We start from the raw sequence: 12132 nt of genomic DNA, 5'->3' as shown, positions 1-12132 counted from the left end.
TCCTACAAGAGTCCAAGTTCCCTGAGGCAAGAATTAGGTGATAACAGAGATGAATTCTATGCATATTTACTGAATAGATAGATGAATGGATGAATGAGTGAGTGAGGAAAGCCCCAAAGATTCCTGGGAATTCTGTAACTATTCAGTCACCTTTAATTTTTACTACACTCTTCGTATCCCACTGAAAGGTGCCTTGTCTAACTCAATCATCTCTGGTCTCCTCGTCACAAAGTGAAAACTTCTAGAACAGTATTAAACCAGTAAATCCAAGGAGACAAGAGCACTCTCAATTTCAGAGCTCAGACTTACAGAAGTCACTGCATTCTGCCACACGTGAGAAATCCGGAAGCCCAGCAGTTCCCCATCTTGCCGCTTAATCGGAGGCTGGATCCACCGGATGTCCACCTTATCACTAGACTCATTCAGAGACACGGTGACGTTCAAAGGCGCCACTGACGGGGCTGCAAAAGAGAAGGAGACAAGGATGAAGAACCGCAAAGAAAAGTACACAGAGATTCACTCCCTTCTGGGTTTGGAATGTTCTAGGGAGAGCTCTCAAACCAGACTGAGATTAACAGCAGATTGTCACTCTCTTTTCAATTAAGGATCATTGAGATCTGATATTAGTTTTAAAAAGTAAGCCCTTTCCAAACTAAAATAACAAAGAAGAGGCAGGCAGGCAAGGAGGTGGGCGGCACCCACGGACTCCTCCCGGGAAGCAGAGCAGACGCAACTGGAACAGAGCTCTCCCGGAGAGAGCTGGGGGAAGAGGGCCAACCAGATGGAGTGGAGATTAGTGCTGTGTCAGTGAGATGGGCCAGGCATGGGGCGCCACTGAGGAAGCCACCATTTGAAAGCCCAGAGGCAGGTTACCGACAGTCCGAACAGAGCTCATCAGTCAATAAATTGTTTTAAACGTGTATATGTAAGACATCTCATTATTGAAGATCAGAGGGTCAAATGCAAACTACTGGGCTGGATGCCAAAACGTAGACTTCAGCACAGGTTTTCACTCTCTGCTTTATAGTAAATTCTGCTTAAGTCACATACCCATTTTATGTCAACATGTCTGCTATCTCTCCCAAAGATGAAATGATAATAAAAGGTAAAGCGTTTTGGGAAAAAAGTATGTATGTATGTATGTATGTATGTATGTGTACAAAATAATTTGGGAAACAGGTCAGGTATTAATACTACATTCTTTTTCAGGAGGAAAGTAACTTGACTATATTTATTAAAATTGAAAATAATATGCTCTTTGACCAAGTATTTTATTTCCAGGAATTTAATTCAGAAAAAGTCTTCTGTAGGTGTTTTATTCATTGAAACATAATAGTGACCCCAAAAAATCAATGTTATGCTGAAACAATAATTATGAAATAATAATTTTGATACATTGTCCAATGGAATACTTGCTACCCAGCCACTGAAAAGAATTAGGTAGATCATGTGTACTGATATGAAAGAATATCTAACGGAGGGAAAAACTAAATTGCAAAAAAGTACGTATTGATGATCTATTGTAGAAACAAAAAAAAAAAATAAGGTATATAGAAAGAATAAAAACAGTTGGAATAATATACTAAAACATTGCCTATAGTTGTATTCAGGGGAGATTAAATTATATTTTCCTGATATGTCTGAAAGGAAAACTAAAGGGTACTATAACCCTCTTCATCTCTGTGATTCCAGGAGCAGTGAGAATGAATTTTAGCTCAGGAAACGTCATCCAGCTAAAGCTGTGCCTATGAAGAAATCACATACTTCCAAAGTGTTGTAGAATTCATGGATAAACATGGCTGACTCAACATGTCTTTATGTCTGCTCCCTCCTAAAGCCCCTCTATGATGACAGTAAGGTATTTAAAACAGCATAAACTCATAAGGTAAAGAGGAGTCAACAGTGGAAGAAAAATTTCGACATACATTTGAAAGCTGAAAAAGAGATGAAGAAGGTGTAATTAGCCCAACAAGCTGATTCTCCCCAAAGGACCATAAGAAGGCTCAGAAGTCGTGGGCCCAGGTACTGAAACTGGAAGATGGAAAGTCTGATGAGGAGGTAGTTAGTCCCTGAGATGCCTCTATCCTATTCCCCCACATCTGGCAGGTACTCCCTCATATTCCCACAGGAGATAGGATGCTTTACTCTCTGAACTGAAAAACCTCTGGACTCGAGCACCAGCCCTATGGAGGTGCAGTGAGGGACCAGACTGACAACTGTGGAAATAAGTGAAAGTGTGCACACCGAATGAGGAGGACTCCGTCTCACCCCTCCCTCCTCACCCAGCTCCTAGAACATCACCAAACACGTTTACATTCCTGAGGCAGGGGACAGGAGACTTCTTTTCTAAAGAAAGTGAGTGATCCAAGAGGAAAGAAAATCAATATTGACACCTGGGGGCATCCAAACCAACAGGTAGGTCACCGCCCAATCACCTGACAGTGAAGTCTACAAGCCCCGCCCACGCTCACAGAGCTTCTAATCAAATTGCTGGTTCTTCACTCTTCAGTAGGAACGCACAGCGGAAGACTAGCAGGTCAGGGAAGCCTCCTTCATGGATATCAGGGGCCAAAACAACACACAGGACAGAGGGCTCAGAGCAGACAAAGCCAATGCCGGGAACTACAGAAAACGAAAAACAAAACTGATAATTAATGATACCCAAAGATAAGAAAAGTTTCTCATAATTGAGAACCCAAAAAGATCGTCAGTGAAAAAGAAAACTTGAAATTAGCAATATGATAAGAAAAATGAAATATTTAATAGAAGAATTAGAAGATGAATCAAGCAAATCTCCAAAAAAGTAGGAAAAAATTAAAGAAGCCAGTTTGAGAAAAGAAAATTGAGGAAGCAATTGAAGAGGTCCAACAACTGTCTAATACAATTTCTGTAAAGAAAAACAGAAGGAGACCATTTTCAAAGAAAAAACTGTGTAAGAAAAAGTCTCAAAACCAAAGCAGTTGAATTTCTAGATTGAAAGGGCCATTGAATGCCCATGATGATGACTGACACAAATGCCAGATCACACATCATCACAGCACCACGATTAAAGAGAAAAGATATTTTAAAAAATAAAACTTAACAGTTCACCTAGAAAATTCAAGTGTCACAATTCTTCACAGCAACCCATGAGGCTAAAAAACAATGGAGAAATATTTTTAAAATTTTGAGGGGAAATCATTTCCAACCTAAAATTCTATACTAAGAAAAATGATCAATCCAGTACGACATAAATACATGCAATTCCCATAGTTTTTATTTTTACACATACTCTCCCTGGAGTTAACTGAGAATGTGCCCCATGAAAATGAGGGAGTAAATCAAGAAAGACAAATGCCCAGGAGAGAGCAATGGAATCAGTAGGATGACTGGAGGAAGACAAGAAAAGAGCAACAGGAGAGAATTAAAGATAACAGTGCCTGGGCCTCACGCAGGGCCAGGAATAGTGCCTGTTCTCATCAATCAGACAAGAAAAATCTAACGATTCAAGGAGCACTGGGCAGAATATGCCTAATGGTCGGTCTTGTCTCAATAACGGGTAATAATTGACCCTGGATGAGCATTCCACTGGTCCTGCCTAACAGATCTTAACAGCGAGATCCAAAAGGATCAAATTTTTTCCAATAGCTTAACTGTGCCCCAAAGAAAGCTCAATACTTACAGGAATACAAAAATATCTAGCACCCAAGAAGGTTAAATTCATAATGTCGGGAATCCAATCAAAGATTATCAGGCATGCAAAGAAATTTGAAAGCATTATCCATGATAGGACTATAAATGAATCAATCAAAACTTCCCGAGAAATAATACTGATGTTAGAATTAGCAGACAAGGACATTAAAACAGTTATTTAACCTGTATCCCATGTGGTACAAAAGTCATATAGAGACATGAAAGGTACAAAAAAAAAAGAGACAAAAATTATAATGTGAGAGATGAAATATACACTGGATCGGATTAATGGCAGATTAGATACTGCATAAGAAAAGATCAGCAAATCTGAAGACATAGCAATAGAAACTATCCAAAATAAACCACAGGCAGAAAAGCAGAGGAAAAAATGAACAGAGCATCAGTGAGTTGTGGGACAACTTCAAGTGATCTAATATACGTGTAAGTGGAGTCCTCAAAGGAGAGGAGTGGTGGGGAAAGAAAATATATCTGAGGAAATGATGGCCAAAATTTTCCAAATTTGATGCAAACTACAAATACACAGATTCAAGAAGTTCAGTGAACCCCAAGCTCAAGGGATATAAAAAAATTATACCAAGGCACATCATGATTAAATTGCTCAAAATCAATAATAAAGGGAAAACCAGAGACAAATGACACATTCCATACAGAGGAACAAATTCAGAACTACCACAGATTTCTTACCAGAAACAATGCAACCAAGAAGACACTACAGAATTTTTAAAGAACTAAAAAAAAAATTGTGAACCTAGAATTCTATATCTAGCAAAAATATCTTACAAAAATGAAGGCAAAAGAAAAACACCACAAAGGTAAAATAAAGACTTTTTTTTTCAGACATACAGAAGCTGAATTCCTCACCAAAATCCACACTACAAGAAATGATGAAGAGTCCTTTAGGAAGAAGAAAAATGATACCACATGGACATATGGATCCACTCCAAAAAATGAATAACGTTAGAAATGGTAACTACACGGGTAAACATGTTTTTTTCTAATTATATGTCACTCTAAAAGATTATTGATTGTCTGAACAAAAATAATAACAATGTAGTGTGGGTTCAGAACACATGTAAAAGTAAAATAGATGACAACAATAGCACAAATATACAGAGGAGAAAAATGGAATTACGATTTTAAGGTTCCTGTACTGTACATAAAGTGGTATAACATCCATTGAAGGTAAATGGTGATAAGTTACACATGTATACTGTAAACCCTAAAGAAACCACTAAAAGAACAGAATAAAAGAATTATGGCTAATAAGCCAACAAAGGAGATAAAACAGAATAAAAAATATTTAATTAATCCAAAAGGAGGAAGGAAAAGAAGAAAAGGGGAACAAATTACAGACAGAAAAAACAGAAAACCTGATAGATTTAAACCTGCCCATATGAATGATCCTATTACATTTTAATGGATTAAATAACCAAATTTAGGGGCTGGCCCCGTGGCCGAGTGGTTAAGTTCACAGGCTTCGCTGCAGGCGGCCCAGTGTTTCGTTGGTTGGAATCCTGGGCGCGGACATGGCACTGCTCATCAAACCACACTGAGGCGGCGTCCCACGTGCCACAACTAGAAGGACCCACAACAAAGAATATACAACTATGTACTGGGGGGCTTTGGGGAGAAAAAGGAAAAAAATAAAATCTTAAAAAAAAATAAATAACCGAATTTAAAGGCAGGGATTATGCATGGATTAAAAAGCAAGACCCAAGTATATGCTGCCTATATGAAACACATATTGCATACAAAGATAAAAATATCTTGAAAATAATTATGAGCACAACCAGAAGGACCTACAAGTAGAATATGCAACTACCTACTGGGGGGCTTTGGGGAGAAGAAGAAGAAGAGAAAGAAACAAGATTGGCAACAGATGTTACCTCAGGTGCCAATCTTTAAAAAAATAAACAAAATAAATAAATAAAAATAATAATTATGAATAAAAGATATAAGACGTAATCACAAGAAAGGCTGTAGTAATATCAGACAAAGAAGATTTCACAGAAAATAGTATTACCAAGGATAAAGAAATAATTTCATAATGATAAAGTGGCCAATTCATTAGGAGAGCATAGTAATATTAAACATTTATGCACAAAATAACAGAGCTTCAAAATACTTGAAGCAAAACCTGCTAGAACTGCAAATAGAAATACATAAATTCACAATTATAACCACAGATTTCAATGCCCTTCTCTAAACAATTAACAGAAGAAGTAGGCAGAAAATCAATAATACAATTTGAAAAACACTATCAACTAACTCGACAAAGTTGACATTTATGGAACACTCTATCTAACAAGAGCAGAATACACACTGTCGTCAAGTGCACACAGAATATTTTGTCCAGAGAGACCATATTCTGGGCCATAAAATGAGTCTCAAAAAATTTAAAAGGATTCAAGTGATAGAAATTATGTTCTCTGGCCCCAGTAGAATGAAATTAGAAATCAATGATAACAAAGATCTCAGGAAAACCCCAAAATATTTGGAAACTAAGTTACACACCTAAATAACTAATGGGTCAAGGAAGAAATCAAAACAGAAATCAGAAGGTATTTTGAAGTGAATGAAAATGAAACAGCATATAAAAACTGTTCTTAAAAGTTTTCCTCTTGGGGGGGCTGGCTCCAAGGCCGAGTGGTTAAGTTCGTGCGTTCCACTGTGGTGGCCCACGGTTCGGATCCTGGGCACGGACATGGCACTGCTCATCAGGCCACGTTGAGGTGGCATCCCACATCCCACAACTAGAAGGACCTGCAACTAAGATATACAACTATGTACTGGGGTGGGGAGGGGTGGTTGGAAATCAAGCAGAAAAAAAAAAGATTGGCAACAGTTGTTAGCCCAGGTGCCACTCGTTAAAAAAAAAAAAGTTTTCCTCTCTCCTTTGAGAAAAGAAGATATTTTACACTTTTGGCACTAGTTTCATTTGTGCAAGGATCAGCCCTAACAATGTACATCCCAGACCTGCCCCACAGTCTGTATTAAGACTAGAGCTGATTATGTGAGGCTGGAGTTAAGGGCAAGAAAGAGGTGCTGAGTGACCTAGAGCTCTAAATTGAGAAGTGATGGAAACTATGCAATTCAAATTTAACAGAACTACAATATTCATAGAAAAGGAAAAAAGTCTCAGAAATCAAAAGCAGCACACAGGTGCCAGCCCCATGGCCTAGTGGTTAATGTCGGTGCGCTCCGCTTCGGCAGCCTGGATTCGGTTCCCTGGTGTGGACCTAGACCACTTGTCATGGGCCATGCTCTGGCGGTATCCCAAATACAAAACAGAGGAAGACTGGCACACATGTTAGCTCAGGGAAAATCTTCCTCAGCAAAAAAAAAAAAACAAAAGCAGCACCCAGAAAATTCTTTGAAGTTTAAAGATATAAATAAAATAGGCTATGAACAAGATCACCTAGAGATAATAGTACCTACTTCATAGGGTTGCCATGAGGATCTAATGAAATAATGCAAGTAAAGCACTTAATATGGTCCCTGGCACATAGTAGGTGCTTGTGAATGTTAGCCACCTTCACATTCATTAGTTCTCTTGAGTTTGATACTATGAGTAATAACTTTTATATTATATTTTAATTAAAATAGCATATGCTATAAAGAGTGTGCTGCTATTAATACCTTCTTGTGTGAAAGAAAATATGCTTATATAGTATGTATAAGTTTTGCCACTCAACCCTTTTAAAGTTTAGAAGGAAATATCTTCCTTCCCATTTTCATTGGCCACCTCGATAAAATTCTCCTGCAGAGACAAAGACTGCTCAAGGCAAAATTTACTCTAAATCAGGCCGCTGGGGAGGACTTGTTTCATCCCACACCATCAGGGGCACTATGCACTCCGAACTCCGGGAATTACCTCCTTCGGTCGTGCTGGCCAGAATCCAAGGGCTCAGTGCTGACCAGCCAATTTCATTCATGCAGGACACACCAACGCTGTAATTAGCCAGAGCCTGCAGCTGCTCAATTTGATACAGATGTGGAGAAGCAGAGGTGTTAAAAATCATGACTGAGCCATTACTCAGCGGATCAACTTCCTTCACCTACATGAAAAGTAAGAACACAGATCAGGCATTAGTAAGGCGGAGGGAATGTCAGACGTGGGGCACTGGTGCATTCGGTGCACATGGTCCTTCCTCTCCTCTGAAGGGATGTACCTGCTTCCTTTCCTGCCACACACTAATTTTCCTCCCTGTGTTACTGTGTGTTACTCACGCTGCATGAGCAACAATTGAGGACCCGAGGAAAAATGCCTAAAACAAGTGTTCTCACTGTGCAGGGGACAAAGCAAATGATTATCAGTATAATATTAGAATTACTATAATTTGTCTTATAACACAAAATAAAGTAGCCCTTCTTCTCTCAGAATCACCTCAATTCTTGATTTCTTCTTTCAGCTGTTTCACAGAATAGGCAACAGAGACAAGAGACATCATACGTAGTGGCAAAGGCTAAAATATTTACTATCCGGTTCTTCAAAGAAAACATTTCCCATCATACTTTAGAAGATGAAATACTTGATTAAAAAAAAAATCTGTATTTCTTCTTATTATGTGACCTGAGGAACTCTGCTCTTGCCTTGAGGCTAATTTGAGCATGTCCTTTATTTCTTAGCCAGGCTCCCACCCCAATATAAATTCAACTCCCAAACAATACACAGATAATGTAGATTTTATGACATTTTTTGGTGGAGAGATACAGGAAAAGGTCATTTGCACCTCACCCAACAAACTTTTCTTTAAAACATATCAGCTCTTTCCTCTAAATTCTTCTCTTCATCTTTCCCTGCATAAACTTCCCAGTCTCTCCACATCCCTCTCCAGATGCCCTCTATGCCCAGGCAAGAGAGGGGGAATTCCAGCAAAAATCTAGTCCTAACCCGAATTTCTACCTTTTTCCTTACGCATACCTCCTGTGTGGGAATGGGGATAAGGGAGCGTTTTTTTTCCACTATACATTTTTCAAATTTCTACAATATGTAGTACGTATAAATCAGAAAAGACAAAATAGTATTGGATTCCACAGAAGCAACCAAAAACAATTTGGGAAAAAAACCTTAAACCCACAAAATGTATTGCTGATAATAATGGGCTTGCAATTATGGGGTGTGGATAAGCAATGCTGTTATTTCAGGATATATGTGTTTGAAATTTAGGCCAAGGGGCCACGAATCAACATTTTGGAATTCCAAATCCCCTAGTGAACACCACGACGGTGGTGTTCGGGCTGAGTCCGTCCTCTGGTGCAGACTCTGCTGGTTGACAAGAAGGCAGCAGTTGGCCTGAGAAGCCAGCAGAGGAGAAATGAAGAGCTGTGTGCTTCTGTTGGTGGTGGTTCTTGGCAGAAATTACTTTTTGTTTCTTCACTTTAGAGCATGCACCTACTTCCTTCTGACCAACCACTGGAACTAAGGTCAAGGAAACCTCTGGCTCTCCACCCACCCCATTTCCCGAGCAAATGTGGAGCATTTCCAGGCACAGGGACACTCATTGAGAGCATGGTCCTGAAAAAAGCTGGGGTTTCTATAACAGTCCTTGTCAGTGGGTCCTAGGAGAAAAAAGGGCATGAAACGGCAAGAAGTACGTGAGAGAGTTAAAAATAGAAATGGAGTATGCAGCCTAAAAATGGGTGAAGAAAGAACTAACATCAGAACCAAAGGAAGTGAGAGGGTGTGTCCCACTAGTGCGTGGATCTGAATCTGATCCAAAGCATTCATTTGTGACCAAGTCAGAGTTTAAAATTGTAATGAATTGGGAACCTGCTACAAAATGATACTTGGCTCCTTCAAAAATGAGAATACACAGTTAATCATCAGAAAATAAAAGTATAACTTACAGAGCCAGTCCTAACTCTGCTAAGACTGCCTAAAGAAAAAAAGGACACCCAGTTATATTTGAATTTCAGATAAACAACTAATAATTATATGTATACGTATGTCACAAAATTACTCGTGTAATTTAACTGGGTGTCCTGTATTCTTAGTTGCTAAATCTGGTAACGCTAGCAGAGATGGAAAGGAGAGTGGGTGAAGGGAGGTTCAGCTGGCTGGTGGGGCAAAGCCAGAATAACCATGTCTGGCACCAAAGGATCCCAGGTGGGCAAGAGGTGCCCGAAATTTGGCAGTCACAGGCTGATTTTTCACTCATGCCATGGCCACCCAAAGCCAAGGCAAAGAGAGAGCAAGTAGGTAAAGCTTGTGTGTGATCATCTTCCACCTTCGGGGTGACCTGGTGTTTTCAGACCTTCCAACTACCCTGCTCCACCTCATGTCTACCCTAGATCCACTCTCTCATGGCAGGGCAGTACTCTTCCTCAAAGTCGCCCTGAAGGTGACCATCCTCATGTTCCCTTGGACTTTTCATTCAGCTCAGCAGCAGTTTTAAAAAGGGCTGGTCCATGCTTCAGTTATGTCCATATATGGGGACAGCCATGTCCCTATTTAGGGACACAGGCCCTGGTTGTTCCTAACAACAGAGCGCTGAAATACAGGAAGCAAAAACTGATAGAATTGAAGGGAGAAACAGACAATTCAAAATTGTCTATTCAAAATTATTATTCAAAAATAATAGTTGGGGACCTCAATTCCCCACCTTCATTAATAGACCGAACCACTAGGCAGATTAACAAGAAAAACGAAGAAGTGAACAAGATATAAACCAACTAGAACCTACCAGGCATATAGAACACTCTGCCCAATAACAGCCAAATACGCCTTCTCCTCAAATGCACTTGGAACATTCTCCAGGGTAGAATCTATACTAGGCCATAAAATAAACCCTAACAAATTTAAAAGGATGGAAATCACACTAACTACATCCTCCAAACACAAAGGAATAACATTAGAAATCAACAAGGAAAGAAAATTTCAGAAATTCACAACTATGTGAAAATTAAACAACACATTCCTAAATAACCAATAGGAAAAAGAAGAAATAAAGGAAATGACAAAAAAACTTGAGACAAATGGGGGAAAAAACCCAAATACCAAAACTTATTGGATGCAACTAATGCAGTGCTTACAGGAAAATGTACAGTATAAATGCTTATATTAAAAAAGAAGAAATTCAAAATCAATAACTTAACCTTTCACCTTAAGAAACTAAAAAACAAAAGAGCAAACTAAGCTAAACCAAATAGAAGAAAGGAACTAAAGATTAGGGTAGAAATGAATGAAATAGAGAATACGAAAACAATAGAAAAAAATTCACAAAACCAAAAATTGGTTCTTCAAAAAGAAATCTATAAAATTGACAAATCTTCAGCTAGACTGATCAGGTAAGAGGTAAGACTCAAATTACTAAAACCCAGAATGAAAGAGGGGTCATTACTACTAATCTCAAAGAAGAAAAAGATTTTAATGGAATATTATGAATGATTGTATATCAACAAATTAGATAACCTTGAGGAAATGGACAAATTCCTAGAAACACACACACTACCAAAACTGACCCAAGAAGAAATAGAAAATCTGAATAGATCTATACTGAGTAAAAATATTGAGCTACCATTCAGAAACTTTCCCACAAAGAAAAGCTCAGGACCAGAAGCCTTCACTGGTGATTTCTACCAAATATATAAAGAAGAATTAACATCAACCTTTCACAAACTTTTCTAAGAAACAGACGAGGAAGGAACACTTCCCAACTTACCCTATAAGGCCAGTATCACCCTGACACCAAAACCAGAAAAAGCTAACACAAGAAAACTACAGACCAATATCTCTTATGAATATAGACACAATCAGATAGTGGTGATGGTTGCAGAACTCTGTGAATACACTAAAAACCATTGAATTGTACACTTTAAATGGGTGGATGTTATGTATGTGAAACACATCTAAAAAAAAAGCCATTAAAAAAAAAGAGGTTATCCCTGGTGAGGACTTTGTAGACACAATAAGAACCCCTAATTCCAGTACACTGGGGAGGTTTACAAATAAACTTGGGTAAGAGTTAAGCAAGGCTGGGGGTGGCAAGGTGAGGGTGGAGGCTATTTTGGGGATAATACATGTTTTTACCCTTCAGAGAAGGAACAGCTGTTAGACAAGAGGGGGAGGCAACAAGAGCAGAGAAACCAATTCCATTTGGTACTAAAAACACCTGGTTGTCAACACAAAATTCTTCAGAAGTCATTTCTCTAAGCTGAGTTGGCATGACTGGCCTGTGTCAGGTTAACTTGTTTTTAACTAATAAGACGAGACGTTTATGAAACTAAGAACAATTCCCAACCCCACTGTATGATCAAGTCCAAGGCAGAATCCACCCACGTTTTCAGTGGATGATCCATACGTGTTCAGTTACCTGTTCGCATGCACCATGTCTGTCCTGAGACATGGAGGACCAGAGGGTTCTGAGCACTGCTTTGGCCATCAGAGCTTCCCAGGCTTGAATGCTGACTCTGTCACTCACAGGCTGTGTGTGCACT

At 39.0% G+C, this 12132-nt stretch overlaps 1 protein-coding gene across 6 annotated transcripts in view; it reads right to left on the bottom strand.

Moving 5' to 3' along the window:
* The window catches only part of MERTK (MER proto-oncogene, tyrosine kinase), a 124555-nt gene that overhangs the window by 33500 nt on the left and 78923 nt on the right, over positions 1-12132 (bottom strand). For all 6 annotated transcript variants that reach the window (XR_011425931.1, XM_023618730.2, XM_070235136.1 and 3 more), the window contains 2 exons: positions 7568-7751; positions 310-461 (listed from right to left, as the gene is read on the bottom strand). Coding sequence is in view for 5 of the 6 variants with exons in the window: in XM_023618730.2 (XP_023474498.2) it covers positions 310-461; positions 7568-7751 (336 nt within the window). In the remaining variant the exon portion in view is untranslated. The remainder of the gene's footprint in view (positions 1-309; positions 462-7567; positions 7752-12132) is intronic.

This window comes from Equus caballus, chromosome 15 (genome assembly GCF_041296265.1).
Source record: "Equus caballus isolate H_3958 breed thoroughbred chromosome 15, TB-T2T, whole genome shotgun sequence".
Lineage (NCBI taxonomy): Eukaryota > Metazoa > Chordata > Mammalia > Perissodactyla > Equidae > Equus > Equus caballus.
The sequence above is the reverse complement of the archived record's forward strand: the minus strand, read 5'-3'. Positions and strand labels throughout refer to the sequence as shown.